Source organism: Scyliorhinus canicula, chromosome 6, assembly GCF_902713615.1.
Source record: "Scyliorhinus canicula chromosome 6, sScyCan1.1, whole genome shotgun sequence".
Taxonomy (NCBI): domain Eukaryota; kingdom Metazoa; phylum Chordata; class Chondrichthyes; order Carcharhiniformes; family Scyliorhinidae; genus Scyliorhinus; species Scyliorhinus canicula.
Window position 1 is genome coordinate 87,799,418 of NC_052151.1, and position 15,275 is coordinate 87,814,692.

The 15,275-nt window shown below is 46.8% G+C and overlaps 1 protein-coding gene across 1 annotated transcript in view; it reads left to right on the plus strand.

The window, feature by feature from the left end:
- frk (fyn-related Src family tyrosine kinase) overlaps window positions 1–15,275 on the plus strand; it is a 140,169-nt gene that overhangs the window by 117,856 nt on the left and 7,038 nt on the right. Inside the window, exons 5-6 of the mRNA XM_038799643.1 lie at window positions 3,287–3,445; window positions 14,433–14,614. Coding sequence (XP_038655571.1) covers window positions 3,287–3,445; window positions 14,433–14,614 — 341 coding nt within the window. The remainder of the gene's footprint in view (window positions 1–3,286; window positions 3,446–14,432; window positions 14,615–15,275) is intronic.

Below are 15,275 nucleotides of genomic sequence, written 5' to 3' on the forward strand. Positions count from 1 at the left end.
CAGAGCAGAGCAGAGGGTTTCTGAAGAAAATGTAAACTTTTGGGTCAGTGTCGTCAGTTTGGAATGTGCTGGAACTGCCAAGGATTCTTGGATTCAGAATTAACCAAAAACAAAAAGGACCTGTGAAGTAGCATCTCATCAGAAACAAGGTGTAGGTCTGGGCCTGGAATGGCCTGCTGAAAAATCAGGAAATCAGTTTTCCCAGTTCGAAATAGTCAGCAAGAAAGAGAGTGGGTGGGATTTCCCAGCCCTGCCAGCTGCGCGCATCGTTGCGGATGGGGCAGGAACATTTGGAGAACGGTCAAAAGTTCTCCAAGGGCAGCATGGTGGCACAGTGGTTAGCATTGCTGCCTACGGCGCTGAGCACCCGGGTTTGAATCCCGGCCCTGGGTCACTGTCTGTATGGAGTTTGCACATTCTCTCCGTGTCTGCGTGGGTTTCACCCCCACAACCCAAAAGATGTGCAGGCTTGGTGGATTGGCCATGCTAAATTGCCCCTTAATTGGATAAAATAATTGGGTGCTCTAAATTTATTTTTTAAAAAGTTCTCCAAAATGTCCCCTCTTGTCTGCAATGATGGCTGCTGCTGGCAGGGTCGGAAAATCCTGCCCAATGAAACAACAAGTAAATCAGCTGATAAAAAAGGGGTCAGGGGGCAAGGCAATTAATTGTTCATCTGATAATAAGGGTAGGCACAAGACAATTTATTGTTAATCCCCTGTTTTAGATAATAGAAAGATGATTGTGCTAAGTATGTAGAATGTCCTTTGACTGTTCCTCTGTCTGTTTCCTTGCTGTTTGTGAAATGAAGCAGCTTACCAATTTGTATTTGACCTTGTTTTGCCATGAGAGTGTGCAGACAAGATCTCCAAGAATGGGTGATTCCATGGATGAGGGAATTCCTCCCTGGATAAATTGGAGACGTTGGAGTTGTTCTCCGAAGGAGGTTTGGGAGGAAATTTGAAATAAGTGTCCAAAATGATGAGGGGTCTCGATGGAGTAGCTAGAGAATAACTGTTTCTGTTAATAGAAGGTTTGAGAACCAGAGGAGCACATAGAAGGTGATTGGCAAAAGGTGCCGTGAGTGAAGAATTTTTAAATAGTGTTTATGATTTGGAATGTACATCCTGAGAGTGTGGCAGAGGCACATGGCTTCCAAAAGGGAATTGGATAAGCATTTGTAATGTAGAAAATCGTAGGGCTGGAAAAGGAAGGGGGTGGACTTTAGCTGAACTGCTTTTTCAGGGACCTGGAATGAACTGTATGTGCATGCCATGTTTAGTGGGGTATTTCTCACCCATCCAATGGCACTTTGCCTATTTTTGATGTTGGGGCGTAGCACGGTAGCATGGTGGTTAGCATCAATGCTTCACAGCTCCAGGGTCCCAGGTTCGATTCCCGGCTGGGTCACTGTCTGTGTGGAGTCTGCACGTCCTCCCCGTGTGTGCGTGGGTTTCCTCCGGGTGCTCCGGTTTCCTCCCACAGTCCAAAGATGTGCGGGTTAGGTGGATTGGCCATGCTAAATTGCCCGTAGTGTAAGGTTAATGGGGGGATTGTAGGGTTACGGGTATACGGGTTACGTGGGTTTAAGTAGGGTGATCATTGCTCGGCACAACATCGAGGGCCGAAGGGCCTGTTCTGTGCTGTACTGTTCTATGTTCTATGTACCCCTGTGACTGCACTTAGAAGTGATTTCCTGCTTCTGAGACAATGTCACCAGCAGGAAAGGCTGCCTGCTGATCTGGGCATCAAATTGTGTGAAAGCACCAATTCCCTCCCTCCTCCTGAAACTGGGGGAGGCCCCAAGGAGCCCCCTTCACTCCCTCTCTAGCTGGCAAAGCCCCCCATCCCCCCTCCAACCAGGCCTGACCCCTGGCAGTGCCAACCTGGCACCCAAGCACCCTGACAGTGCCAGCCGGTCACCTTGGCAATGCCAGAGTGCCTGGGGGGTGGTGCCCGTGATGTACCGTCAATTAACGCGAGACGAGAATGGTGAAACAAGGCTTTATTGTGCAAGATGTTGTGCCTCCTGCAGCTGGAACCAGAATGGGAGCAGTGCAGGAGAACATACACTTTTATACAGCGCCCGCTGGGAGGAGCCAGCAGGCAGGGATTTACCGTAGTACCTGTAATACACGGGCAGTGCTGTAATACATGCATCACTGGTGGTGTTTAACACCCGGTTGCCACCCAGCCCTGTCCCCCTCTACTTGGGGATGAGGAGGGGGCTACTTGGTGGGAGGGTGGGGGGCGTCTCCAGTAGCCTGGGAGAGCCCCCAAGTTGCGTAACGACTGTTTTTGGAAACTATATTAGATAGCCCCCTGGCGAGGTTTCCCAGGTGTGGCCGGTGAGTGCCGAGCAGCAGATGAATCTGATATGAGCCACAACTTGGGCAAGATACAAATCAGGGTGGGTGGTGCGAGTCGGGTGGCTCAGGCAAGTTTTAGCACCCAGCGCAAATTCCGATCTGGGGCTTGTACGTGATTCACCCATTGTTCCCAGACCATGCCGGGCACAATGGGATCACTGAATTGTGCCCTATGTTTAGAACTTTTCCTTCAGCGGGCAGCATGGTAGCATAGTGGTTAGCACAGTTGCTTCACAGCTCCAGGGTCCCAGGTTCGATTCCCCGCTGGGTCACTGTCTATTTGGAGTCTGCATGTTCTCCCCGTGTGTGCGTGGGTTTCCTCCGGGTGCTCCGGTTTCCTCACACAGTCCAAAGATGTGTGGGTTAGGTGGATTGGCTTTGCTAAATTGCCCTTAGTGTCCAAAAAGGTTAATTGGGGTTACTGGTTTAAGGAGATGGGGTGGAGAAGGTGTGTGATTGAGTGGGGTGCTCTTTCCAAGGGCCAGTGCTGACTCGATGGGCCGAATGGCTTCCTTTATGGCCTCTGTAAATTCTATGATTCTATATTGGATGTGAAGGCACATGCAAAAAGACATGATATCCAGTTCAGGTCAGGTCATGAGGAGTCTATAAAGTTACATTTCTTATCATGGACTTACCTATTGCATATTCAGTACTCCCTCAGTACTGCATATAGCATCAGCCTCGAATATGGGCTCTATAATCTATAATCTAGTTCTTGACAGGACTTTAACCAAGACGCTTTGGATAAGATAAGAACCTAGCTGACATTGAATAGTGTTTTGAAAATTTTGGGCCACACCAAAGTAATGCTATTGATCCTTTCCTTCTGAATTACACCTACCCTGTTAGCTTTAATCACTGATACTACTGGATAAGGTTGCATAATTAAATTTGGTTTCTGTGTCCATTTTTAGGTGCGATGGCCAAAGAAGACTTCCTGAGAGAGGCACAAATAATGAAAAGGCTGAGACATCCCAAGCTTATTCAGCTGTATGCTGTCTGCACTGTAGAAGAACCTATCTACATTATTACTGAACTGATGAAAAATGGGAGCTTGCTTGACTATTTACACAGTACGTATATAACTTTCCACAATCAGCTGGACTTTCACTCATTGCAAAAGACTTAGCATAAAATTCAGCAGTTGGCAGCAATAATTTATCAAGAAGAGCTAACTGTGCAACTAATTCCGAAAGGAAAGGAAGAGGAGATTAGCAATTGCCACCTATTCCCTTGATATTTATGCAAGAGACTGCCTATCCTGATGGCTGTTCTGAAAGAGAAATGGGCTAGTGTATAATTTTTTAATACTATGAGCACATCCCTGGATGCAGCAGTTTTATTTGGTTATATTGAGGACATGAAGCTGCACGGTAGCACAGTGGGTAGCACTGTTGCTTCACAGCGCCAGGTTTGATTCCCGGCTCGGGTCACTGTCTGTGCGGAGTCGGTACATTCTCCCCGTGACTGCGTGGGTTTCCTCCGGGTGCTCCGATTTCCTCCCACAAGTCCCGAAGACGTGCTGTTAGGTAATTTGGACATTCTGAATTCTCCCTCTGTGTACCCGAACAGGCGCTGGAATGTGGCAGCTGGGGGCTTTTCACAGTAACTTCATTGCAGTGTTAATGTAAGCCGACTTGTGACAATAAAGATTATTTTTATTATTATTATTATTTGCAGTAGGGTGAAATGATGCTGACAGCGGACATGATTTAAAGGAAATAAAACAGTCCCTTGTTGAGCGTGTGTAGCTGGGTGTTTCCCGGCATTGGTAGTGCTGGTATTAAATGGGACGCTGCTTCATTTCGGGGCCTTGGTGAGGAACGCCCCGCCGAGGCCGCACTTAGTCCCTTGCCTACACTAACAAACTTCGCTCAACAGTGCAGGAAGAGATCGGTGATGCCATGATCCACCCACCATGGCCTCCGGAACCATCCAACCCCCAACCCCCAATGCACCAACTCACCTATAAGGGAGTATTCAAGCTTCCAGCACCCCACCTCAAAGGGCAGGGTCCCCCTGGGCCTAATCTCTGGTGTGGGCAAAGTGCCACTTTAGCACCTTGAGACTGCCATGCTTGCCAACCCAACCCTGCCCCTCCCCCAATGCCATTCCATTTGGTCCCATTTGTAGAGACCAGTGTTAAACGCCCACCCCCCCCCCCCCCCCCCCCCCCCCCCCCCGGGGACTCCTTGGTGAGGGAATTTGATCCCGGGCACTGGTTAGATCCGGCAAATGCATGTTCAAGTGTGCCTAGTGTCACACTTCAATATGTAAATTTAGGACCTGATGTGGTGGGTGGGATCCAGATCACAACGTCTCGCGAGATCCCGTTAGACCTCCCAAGGCGTGACAAGCCCGACAAAATCTCACAAGAGGCCTCTCGCAATGTTTACCGGCCACGTCGCGTCTCGAGACGGGTGTGACTTGACCATTAGATCACGCTCAACATCTTTTCGTGATGCTGTTAAATTGAAAATGTGGTCAAAGGTTTGTTAGGGTACCAAAGTTTTCAGTAAGGGAAACTAAAGTGCCTTTTGCTCCGTTGTACTTCTCCTTTTAGATGTTTTTGAATTGTTGTGAGTATCTAAAGCTGATAATTACAATAAAAGTAGCCTTCATATTTAATGTAATCACATATCAGTCAAAGGTAGATTCCAGGAAAGTCTCTCGAAAGCATGAATACGTATCTGAGATTTTGCCTTGTGAACTGGCAACTTGTGAGAAGTAGCATTTAGCCTGAATCTACTGTGGAGGATATTTTAATGTTTAGAATTTATCATAATGTTGCATGAATTACTTGGTTTCCACACTTGTGTTTAGAGTATCAGTTATTTTCCCTCAATTGCTTTAAATGAGATGAAGTCACAGGAGGTTTACTGCATGAAAACAGGCCTTACGCCCAGCTTTTCCATGCTGCCCAGTTTTTACCACTCAGTGCTTCAAGTTATTGCTTTTCTGAATCAAATTTTACTGTGACTTGATGTACAATTCCGGAAACAGCGGTGTCTGGGACTGACATGTTACCATATATCATTCTCGAGTACCATTGTTCTCTGTAAATCGCTAGATGGCCATTCAGTACATTCAAAAATTAAATGGCTGCTGCTCCCAAATAATTGTATTAAGAACTAGGAGCAGGAGTAGGCCATCTGGCCCCTCGAGCCTGCTCCGCCATTCAATGAGATCATGGCTGATCTTTTGTGGACTCAGCTCCACTTTCCGGCCCGAACACCATAACCCTTAATCCCTTTATTCTTCAAAAAACTATCTATCTTTACCTTAAAAACATGTAATGAAGGAGCCTCAACTGCTTCACTGGGCAAGGAATTCCATAGATTCACAACCCTTTGGGTGAAGAAGTTCCTCCTAAACTCAGTTCTAAATCTACTTCCCCTTATTTTGGGGCTATGCCCCCTAGTTCTGCTGTCACCCGCCAGTGGAAACAACCTGCCCGCATCTATCCTATCTATTCCCGTCATAATTTTAAATGTTTCTATAAGATCCCCCCTCATCCTTCTAAATTCCAACGAGTACAGTCCCAGTCTACTCAACCTCTCCTCATAATCCAACCCCTTCAGCTCTGGGATTAACCTAGTGAATCTCCTCTGCACACCCTCCAGCGCCAGTACGTCCTTTCTCAAGTAAGGAGACCAAAACTGAACACAATACTCCAGGTGTGGCCGCACTAACACCTTATACAATTGCAACATAACCTCCCTAGTCTTAAACTCCATCCCTCTAGCAATGAAGGATAAAATTCCATTTGCCTTCTTAATCACCTGTTGCACTTGTAAACCAACCTTCTGTGACTCATGCACTAGCACACCCAAGTCTCTCTGAACAGCGGCATGCTTTAATATTTTATCGTTTAAATAATAATCCCGTTTGCTGTTATTCCTACCAAAATGGATAACCTCACATTTGTCAACATTGTATTCCATCTGCCAGACCCGAGCCCATTCACTTAACCTATCCAAATCCCTCTGCAGACTTCCAGTATCCTCTGCACTTTTCGCTTTACCACTCATCTTAGTGTCATCTGCAAACTTGGACACATTGCCCTTGGTCCCCAACTCCAAATCATCAATGTAAATTGTGAACAATTGTGGGCCCAACACGGATCCCTGAGGGACACCACTAGCCACTGACTGCCAACCAGAGAAACACCCATTTATCCCAACTCTTTGCTTTCTATTAATTAACCAATCCTCTATCCATGCTACTACTTTACCCTTAATGCCATGCATCTTTATCTTATGCAGCAACCTTTTGTGTGGCACCTTGTCAAAGGCTTTCTGGAAATCCAGATATACCACATCCATCGGCTCCCCGTTATCTACTGCACTGGTAATGTCCTCAAAAAATTCCACTAAATTAGTTAGGCATGACCTGCCTTTTACGAACCCATGCTGCGTCTGCCCAATGGGACAATTTCTATCCAGATGCCTCGCAATTTCTTCCTTGATGATAGATTCCAGCATCTTCCCTATTACCGAAGTTAAACTCACTGGCCTATAATTTCCTGCTTTCTGCCTACCTCCTTTTTTAAACAGTGGCGTCACGTTTGCTAATTTCCAATCCACCGGGACCACCCCAGAGTCTAGTGAATTTTGGTAAATTATCACTAGTGCATCTGCAATTTCCCTAGCCATCTCTTTTAGCACTCTGGGATGCATTCCATCAGGGCCAGGAGACTTGTCTACCTTTAGCCCCATTAGCTTTCCCATCACTCCCTCCTTAGTGATAACAATCCTCTCAAGGTCCTCACCTGTCATAGCCTCATTTCTATCAGTCGCTGGCATGTTATTTGTGTCTTCCACTGTGAAGACCGACCCAAAAAACCTGTTCAGTTCCTCAGCCATTTCCTCATTTCCCATTATTAAAACTCCCTTCTCATCCTCTAACGGACCGATATTTACCTTAGCCACTCTTTTTTGTCTTATATATTTGTAAAACCTTTTACTGTCTGTTTTTATATTCTGAGCAAGTTTACTCTCATACTTTATCTTACTCTTCTTTATAGCTTTTTTAGTAGCTTTCTGTTGCCCCCTAAAGATTTCCCAGTCCTCTAATCTCCCAGCAATCTTTGCCACTTTATATGCTTTTTCCTTCAATTTGATACTCTCCCTTATTTCCTTAGATATCCACGGTCGATTTTCCCTCTTTCTTCCGTCCTTCCTTTTTGTTGGCATAAACCTTTGCTGAGCACTGTGAAAAATCGCTTGGAAGGTTCTCCACTGTTCCTCAACTGTTCCACCATAAAGTCTTAGCTCCCAGTCTACCTTAGCTAGTTCTTCTCTCATCCCCTTGTAATCTCCTTTGTTTAAACACAAAACACTAGTATTTGATTTTACTTTCTCACCCTCCATCTGTATTTTAAATTCCACCATATTGTGATCGCTCCTTCCGAGAGGATCCCTAACTATGAGATCATGAATCAATCCTGTCTCATTACACAGGACAAGATCTAGGACCGCTTGTTCCCTCGTAGGTTCCATTACATACTGTTCTAGGAAACTATCGCGGATACATTCTATAACCTCCTCCTCACGGTTGCCTTGACCGACCTGGTTAAGCCAATCGACATGTAGATTAAAATCCCCCATGATAACTGCTATACCATTTCTACATGCATCAGTTATTTCTTTGTTTATTGCCTGCCCCACCATCTCGTTACTATTTGGTGGCCGATAGACTACTCCTATCAGTGACTTTTTCGCCTTACTATTCCTGATTTCCACCCAAATGGATTCAACCTTATCCTCCATAGCACCGATGTCATCCCTTACTATTGCCCGGATGTCATCCTTAAATAACAGAGCAACACCACCTCCCTTACCATCCACTCTGTCCTTCTGAATAGTTTGATACCCTCGGATATTTAACTCCCAGTCGTGACCATCCTTTAACCATGTTTCAGTAATGGCCACTAAATCATAGTCATTTACGATGATTTGTGCCACCAACTCATTTACTTTATTCCGAATACTACGAGCATTCAGGTAAAGTACACTTATGTTGGTTTTTTTACCTCTGTTTTGAATCTTAACATCTCCAGTTTTATTCCTTTTGTTATTACTGGGCCTATTCACTGTGCTCCCCTCAGTCACTGTACCTTGTACTGTCGCCCTTATGGATTTCTGACTATGTCTTCTCTGCCTTGCACTTTTCCCCTTACTTCCTTTTGTTTCTGTCCCTGTTTTACTACCTTCCAACTTCCAGCATTGGTTCCCATCCCCCTGCCACATTAGTTTAAACCCTCCCCAACAGCTCTAGAAAACACCCCCCCTAGGACATCGGTTCCAGTCCTGCCCAAGTGCAGACCGTCCGGTTTGTACTGGTCCCACCTCCCCCAGAACCGGTCCCAATGCCCCAGGAATTTGAATCCCTCCCTCTTGCACCATCTCTCAAGCCACGCATTCATCCTATCTATCCTGAAATTCCTACTCTGACTAGCTCGTGGCACTGGTAGTAATCCTGAGATTACTACCTTTGAGGTCCTACTTTTTAGTTTAACTCCTAACTCCCTGAATTCCGCTTGTAGGACCTCATCTTTTTTTGTACCTATATCGTTGGTGCCTATGTGCACCACGACAGCTGGCTGTTCACCCTCCCCCCCCAGAATGTCCTGCAGCCGCTCCGAGACATCCTTGACCCTTGCACCAGGGAGGCAACATACCATCCTGGAGTCTCGATTGCGTCCACAGAACCGCCTGTCTATTCCCCTTACGATCGAGTCCCCTATCACTATAGCCCTGCCATTTTTCTTCCTGCCCTGCTGTGCAGCAGAGCCAGCCACGTTGCCATGAACCTGGCTGCTGCTGCCTTCCCCTGGTGAGCCATCTTCCTCAACAGTATCCAAAGCGGTATATCTGTTTTGCAGGGAGATGACCGCAGGGGACACCTGCACTGCCTTCCTACTCTTGCTCTTTCTTTTGGTCACCCATTTTCTATCTCCCTCAGTAACCTTCACCTGCGGTGTGACCAACTCGCTAAACGTGCTATCCACGACCTCCTCAGCATCGCGGATGCTCCAAAGTGAGTCCATCCGCAGCTCCAGAGCCGTCAAGCGGTCTAACAAGAGCTGCAACTGAACACACTTCTTGCACGTGAAGGAGCCAGGGACAGTGGACGTGTCCCTGAGCTCCCACATCGCACACGAGGAGCATGACACAGGTCTGGGATCTCCTGCCATGTCTTAAACCCTTGGTAAACTTAAACAACTAGAATTTCAAAATAAAAATAAATAAATTAGACAATGAAAAGAAAAAGAGAGACTACTTACCAGTCACTTACCAGGGTTAAAAAGCACCTCCTCACACTCTGCACCGAATTACCTCACTGCACCAAATTACCAAGTTTCAATCCCCACTCTGTACGAGTCTCACTCCGGATGTGTCTCCTGGAAAAGTGCTCGAGTGTCTGTACTCGAGAAAGCCAGGTAGTGAGGATAGAACTGGAACCAATCTTTACCCACTTTTCTAAGCATTTATTTATAGAGATTCACATTTTGAAAAATTATACCTCTTAATAATGTTTGGCTCACTGTCCTGTATTGTCTGTGGCCTTGTTGTTTCCATTATTTTTGCTTTCCTGTGAAATACTGAACTTAAATATGCCAAAGAAAATTTTACATAAAAGAGTTCCTGAGGACCGTTGAACAATGATGACTATTTGTGGAATTCAAATAACCAACAACTTATAATTGTGTAGTACCTTTTAATGTAATCAAATGTCCCATTATAAAACAAAATTTGATTCCCAGCCATATAAAGAGTTATTGGGCGGGATTCTCCGGCAGGATCCTCCGCTTCGGTGGCAGTTCACTCACGCTCGCGGATTTCCTGATGGCAAGGGGAAACCCCATTGGCCGGCTGCTGAGACAGAGGATCCCACTGCCGGTGGTGGTGGAGGGGGGGGGGGGGGGGGGGCAGCGACGCCAGAAATTGGATCTGGCGAGTTGGAAAATCTTGCCCATTAAGCTGTGTTTTCTGGAATGTCTTAAAGGGGGAAAGTGAGATAGTGAGGCAAAGAAGTGTGGGAGGAAATTCAAGAGCTTAGGGCCGATGCATAGAATCATAGAATTTACAGTGCAGAAGGAGGCCATGCAGTCCATCAAGTCTGCCTGGCCCTTGGAAAGAGCACCCTACTTAAGTCCATGCCTCCACCTTATCCCCATAACCCAGTAAACCCATCTAACCTTTTGGACACTAAGGAGCAATTTAGCATGGCCAATCCACCTAACCTGCACATCTTTGGACTGCGGAAGGAAACTGGAGCACTCGGAGGAAACCCATGCAGACACCTGGAGAAAGTGCAAACTCCACACAGACAGTCACCCGAGGCCGGAATTGGACCCAGGCCCCTGGAGCAGTGAGGCAGCAGTGCTAGCCACTGTGCCACTGTGCAACTGAAGGCATGGCCACCAGAGGTCATGCAATTAAAATTGATGATGCTCAAGAGGCCAGAATTAGAGCAACACAAACATCTTAGAGGGCTGTGGGGTGGAGGAGATAGGAGATTACCGAGATAGGGAGGGACATGGCCATGTTGGAATTTGAAAGCAAGTAGGAGAATTTTAAACTCAAGACTTTGCTTGACCGGAGCATGATGTAGTCAGAAAGCAAAGTGTTGACAGGTAAACACACTTGGTGTGAGTTAAGACACATACAGTAAAATTTTTGTTTACCTCAATTTTATGAAGGGTAGAATGTGACCAGGCAGGAGTGTGAAATAGTCAAGTCTCGAGGTACCAAAGGTATGAATGAGGGTTTCAGCAGTAGATGAGTGAAGATGGAGCAAAGTCAGGTGGTATTATGTCGGTGGAAATTGATCGCCTTAATTATGCATGAATATGTGGCAGAAAGCTTACCTCAGTCAAATATGATACCAAGGTTTAATCTTAGGCTGTGGTCAAGGTGATGGATAAAGTCAGTAACTCAGGAGTGGAGTTTGGAGTGGGGATTGTAAACAATGGCTTTGATTTTCCTGATAAATAATTGTAGAATGTTTCTTCTAATGCAGTACTGAATGTCAGATGACCCATCTGATACTTTAGCATCGGTGGAGGAGGCGAGGGAGATGGTGATGAGGTAGAGCTGGATGTAATCCATACACACGTGAAACTAATGCCATAACTGTGTTGTTTCCTACATAAATTTCTGAAATGTTTAACACAATTGCTGTCTGTAAAATCAGAGTATTGGATGATGGTGCCAAGGGGCAGATTGTGGATGAAGAAAAGAAAAAGGGGTGATTGATAGATCCTTGTTGCACACCAGAAACAATGATGCTGGACCAGGAAGAGGAGTCGTTGCAAGTGATGCTCTCACTATGATTAGATAGATAAGAATGGAACCATGTGAGAGCAGTCCCAACCAACTGGATGACAGTGGAGCAGTGACTGGAGGGTTTTGGTGCGGTCAACTGCGTCAAGGCTGTAGACAGGTTGAGAAGGACAAGGAGGAAAACTTTACCTTTGCCGCAGCAGAAAAAACGATCATGAGAACCCCCTGATTCATTTCAAAATGTGTTGTTAAAGATTATTCCAGCGTGGTATGTTTACATGTTAACAGTTGAGTGAAAGCCATTTACCTGCCAAATCAATCCATGGCAAATCCCTTACTCAAAAGTCTGCTAATTTTTCAATGTACAGCTGAGGCCCTTTCTCTGTAGAAGTTGAGCATTTTTACTTTTCAAAATAGTCGTATGCATAAATTTGATAATTATATCAAATATTAAATCCATACAAATTAAATGTTTAGGCTGCCATGATATCCAAAAGGAAAACATGGCCGGATTCTCCAAACGGCCGGGTCGGAGAATCCCCGGGGGACGGCGCAAATCCCACCCTGCCACCCTGACGCAGGCTGCCGTATTCTCCGGCGCCGTTTTCCGGGCAGGGGCAGGGTCACGTCACGCCAGTCGGAAAGTCGTTGGCATCAGCCTCCCCGGCAATTCTCCGAGCTCCGATGGACCGAGCGGCCATCCGTTTTTGGCCAGTCCGGCCGGTGTGGGTTACATATGGTCCCACATGGCGGGACGTGACAGGTGAGTCAGCTGGGGTGGTCCTTGGGAGGGGGAGGGGCGTGGGGGGATCCGACCCTAAGGTGGCCTGGCCTGCAATCGGGGCCCACCGATCTGCGGGCGGGCTTGTGCCGTGGGGCACTCCTTCCTTCCATGCCGGCCCCTGGAGGGCTCCGCCATGGCTGGCGCGGAGAAGAGAACCCCCTGCACATGCGCCAAAACACGCCAGCGGTTCCGCGCATACGCGAGATCGCGCTGGCCCTTTGGCACATGCGCGAACTCGCACCGTCCCTTCGGCGCTGGCTGGTGCTGCGCGAACCCCTTCGGCGTCCACCTAGCCCTCGAGACAGGTGAGAATTCCTCACCTTGGGGGCCTGTTGATGCCGGAGTCATTGGCGCCGGTTTTCCCGCTGGCATGGGGACTTAGTCCCCAGAAGGGAGAATCCCGGCCCATACCTCCAAGTCATGTTTCGATAAATGCTCTTTATTTCTGGTGATTTCGAATGAATAAAAATCACTTCATTTTTCATTTACTGGGATTATGTGGGATTACGTTGAAGTGGATTCTTTGCCGGCGAAGATCATGGGACCTCTATGGCAGTTGGTTCCGTCGTCAGTGATTGAGGAGGCTAACTCTTGATCTGTCAGCTCCTAACTGAATGGGACAAGGGAACACTTGGTCCAGAGGGGCTCTGATATTAGAAGCAGATTCCTCCCCATCGTCTGCACCGTTCTTCAGCAGCCTTGTGTCTTTTTGATTAAATTTGTAGGTTGATTTCCTGGTTGTTGGGCGCCTGTGGTCTGTTTCAGAGCCTCAGGCTCCCACACCTGTTGGTCAGTGTCAGCCAGAAGTCTTTACAGCTGGCCTTTGAAACATTGCCAGGTTACTTACCTGAGAGGGGTGAAACGACGATCAAGAAGGTGGTTAGCCCAGGACGAGGGCTGTTGCTTTCCAGCGGCAGGGTCCCAGGTTCGATTCCCGGCTTGGGTCACTCTGTGCGGAGTCTGCACGTCCTCACTGTGTCTGCGTGGGTTTCCTCCGGGTGCTCCGGTTTCCTCCCACAAATCCCGAAAGACGTGTTTGTTGGGTGAGTTGGACATTCTGAATTCTTCCTCAGTGTACCCGAACAGGCTCCGGAGTGTGGCGACTAGGGAATTTTCACAGTAACTTTATTGCCGTGGTAATGTAAGCCTACTTGTGACAATAATAAAAATTATTATTATTAAGGTGCACCTCAGTCTTGGTTTGCTTGGATAACAGCAAACGGAGTATGGTCAAATTGATTCTGTACATTTTAGCAATGTGATATTACATTTAATTTCACCCATGTTGTAAACATATATGTATCATTTTCTAAAATAATATCAGAAACGTTTGTTAACACCATTGTTGGGGAAGATTACAAATGCTGTCTGTTATTGTGCGGTACTGTGTATTTTTCTGAAGTCAGTTTTAAAAATGCATGTATGTGAGCTGAAAATCCAAGATGGGGTTGCCATGTGAGTTGGTTAATTCAAATTATGGGAAGTATTTTGCATTACCCAACCAAATTGCTCATGCTTAGTCTTATTCCTGTGCTTTTGCCAAAAGTCCAGAGCTCATCTGCGTCATTCTGCAATAAGTGGCAGTGGTGGTTAAAACAGTTTAAATTCAGCAAGTTGGCAATTATGATTGAATTTACTGTTAACCATCAACTGTTTCAGCCAGGTGTTCATCACAACGCAAATATTCCAGGAAATTGTGCCGTGGCATAAGTCACTTGGGACTTTTGTGCCTTTAAACAGTCATTGCATGCAAAAAATTCTGGATGCTAAATGCAAATTTTCTCATTCAAAATAAATGTTCTGTTTTCTGGAGCTGTGGGCTCATTTTCATTTCAAGTATATCTTCCATTGATGTTTACTGCTATCATTACTGCTTCAATGAGGTGAGGCTTAAACTGAATTTTCTTATTTTACCAGATTGTACGTTTTAGGATGATAGAATAACTTCTGAAATTTAATATTTATTAAATGTATTAATTTCAACAGAAAACCAGGGGATGACTCTGACCATAAATTACCTGCTGGAAATGGCTGCACAGGTGGCATCAGGCATGGCCTATCTGGAAGTTCAGAATTATATCCATCGGGATTTAGCTGCCAGGAATGTTTTGGTTGGAGAAAACAACATCTGTAAAGTAGCTGATTTTGGACTTGCTCGAGTTTTTATAGTAAGACTAATAATTATTTTCCGCAGCTTTGATTGTTTTCACAAGGAATTGAAGGGATTTAGTCTGTTGTACATTTTCGTCAACTCAGTACTTAAATAAAAATAGTGGGATGTTTATCAGCCTGGTACCAATAGAGTTGTGATTCAGTTGAGAAATCAGTTTAGCTAGATTATAACTAGACAACAGGGGCGAAATTCTCCGCGGACCGACGTGACGCCCATTTCCGGCGGGAAAAAGCGGTGCGCATGACTCCGGCGTCCGGGCCTTCTTTTAAGCTGGCGATCTCCGTTCCCGGAAGGGCCAGCAGCGGACTGACGCGATAGGCGTCAGTTTCACCAGCTGCGGAAGTGGCGAGTCCCGGCGTTTGTGTGGTGGGGAGAGAGACCCTGTGGGGTGGGGGAAGAAGGAAGAAGAGCGACCCGGCATTGGGGAGGGGGGGGGGGGGGAGAAGAGCGCCTCGGCATTGGGGGGGGGGGGGGGGAGGGGGAGAAGAGCGACCCGGCATTTGGGGGGGGGGGGAGAAGAGCGACCCAGCATTGGGGGGGAGAAGAGCGACCCGGCATTGGGGGGGGGGGGAGAAGAGCGACCCGGCATTGGGGGGGGGGGGGGGGGGGGGGGAGAAGAGACGACCCGGCATTGGGGGGGGGGAGAAGAGTGACCC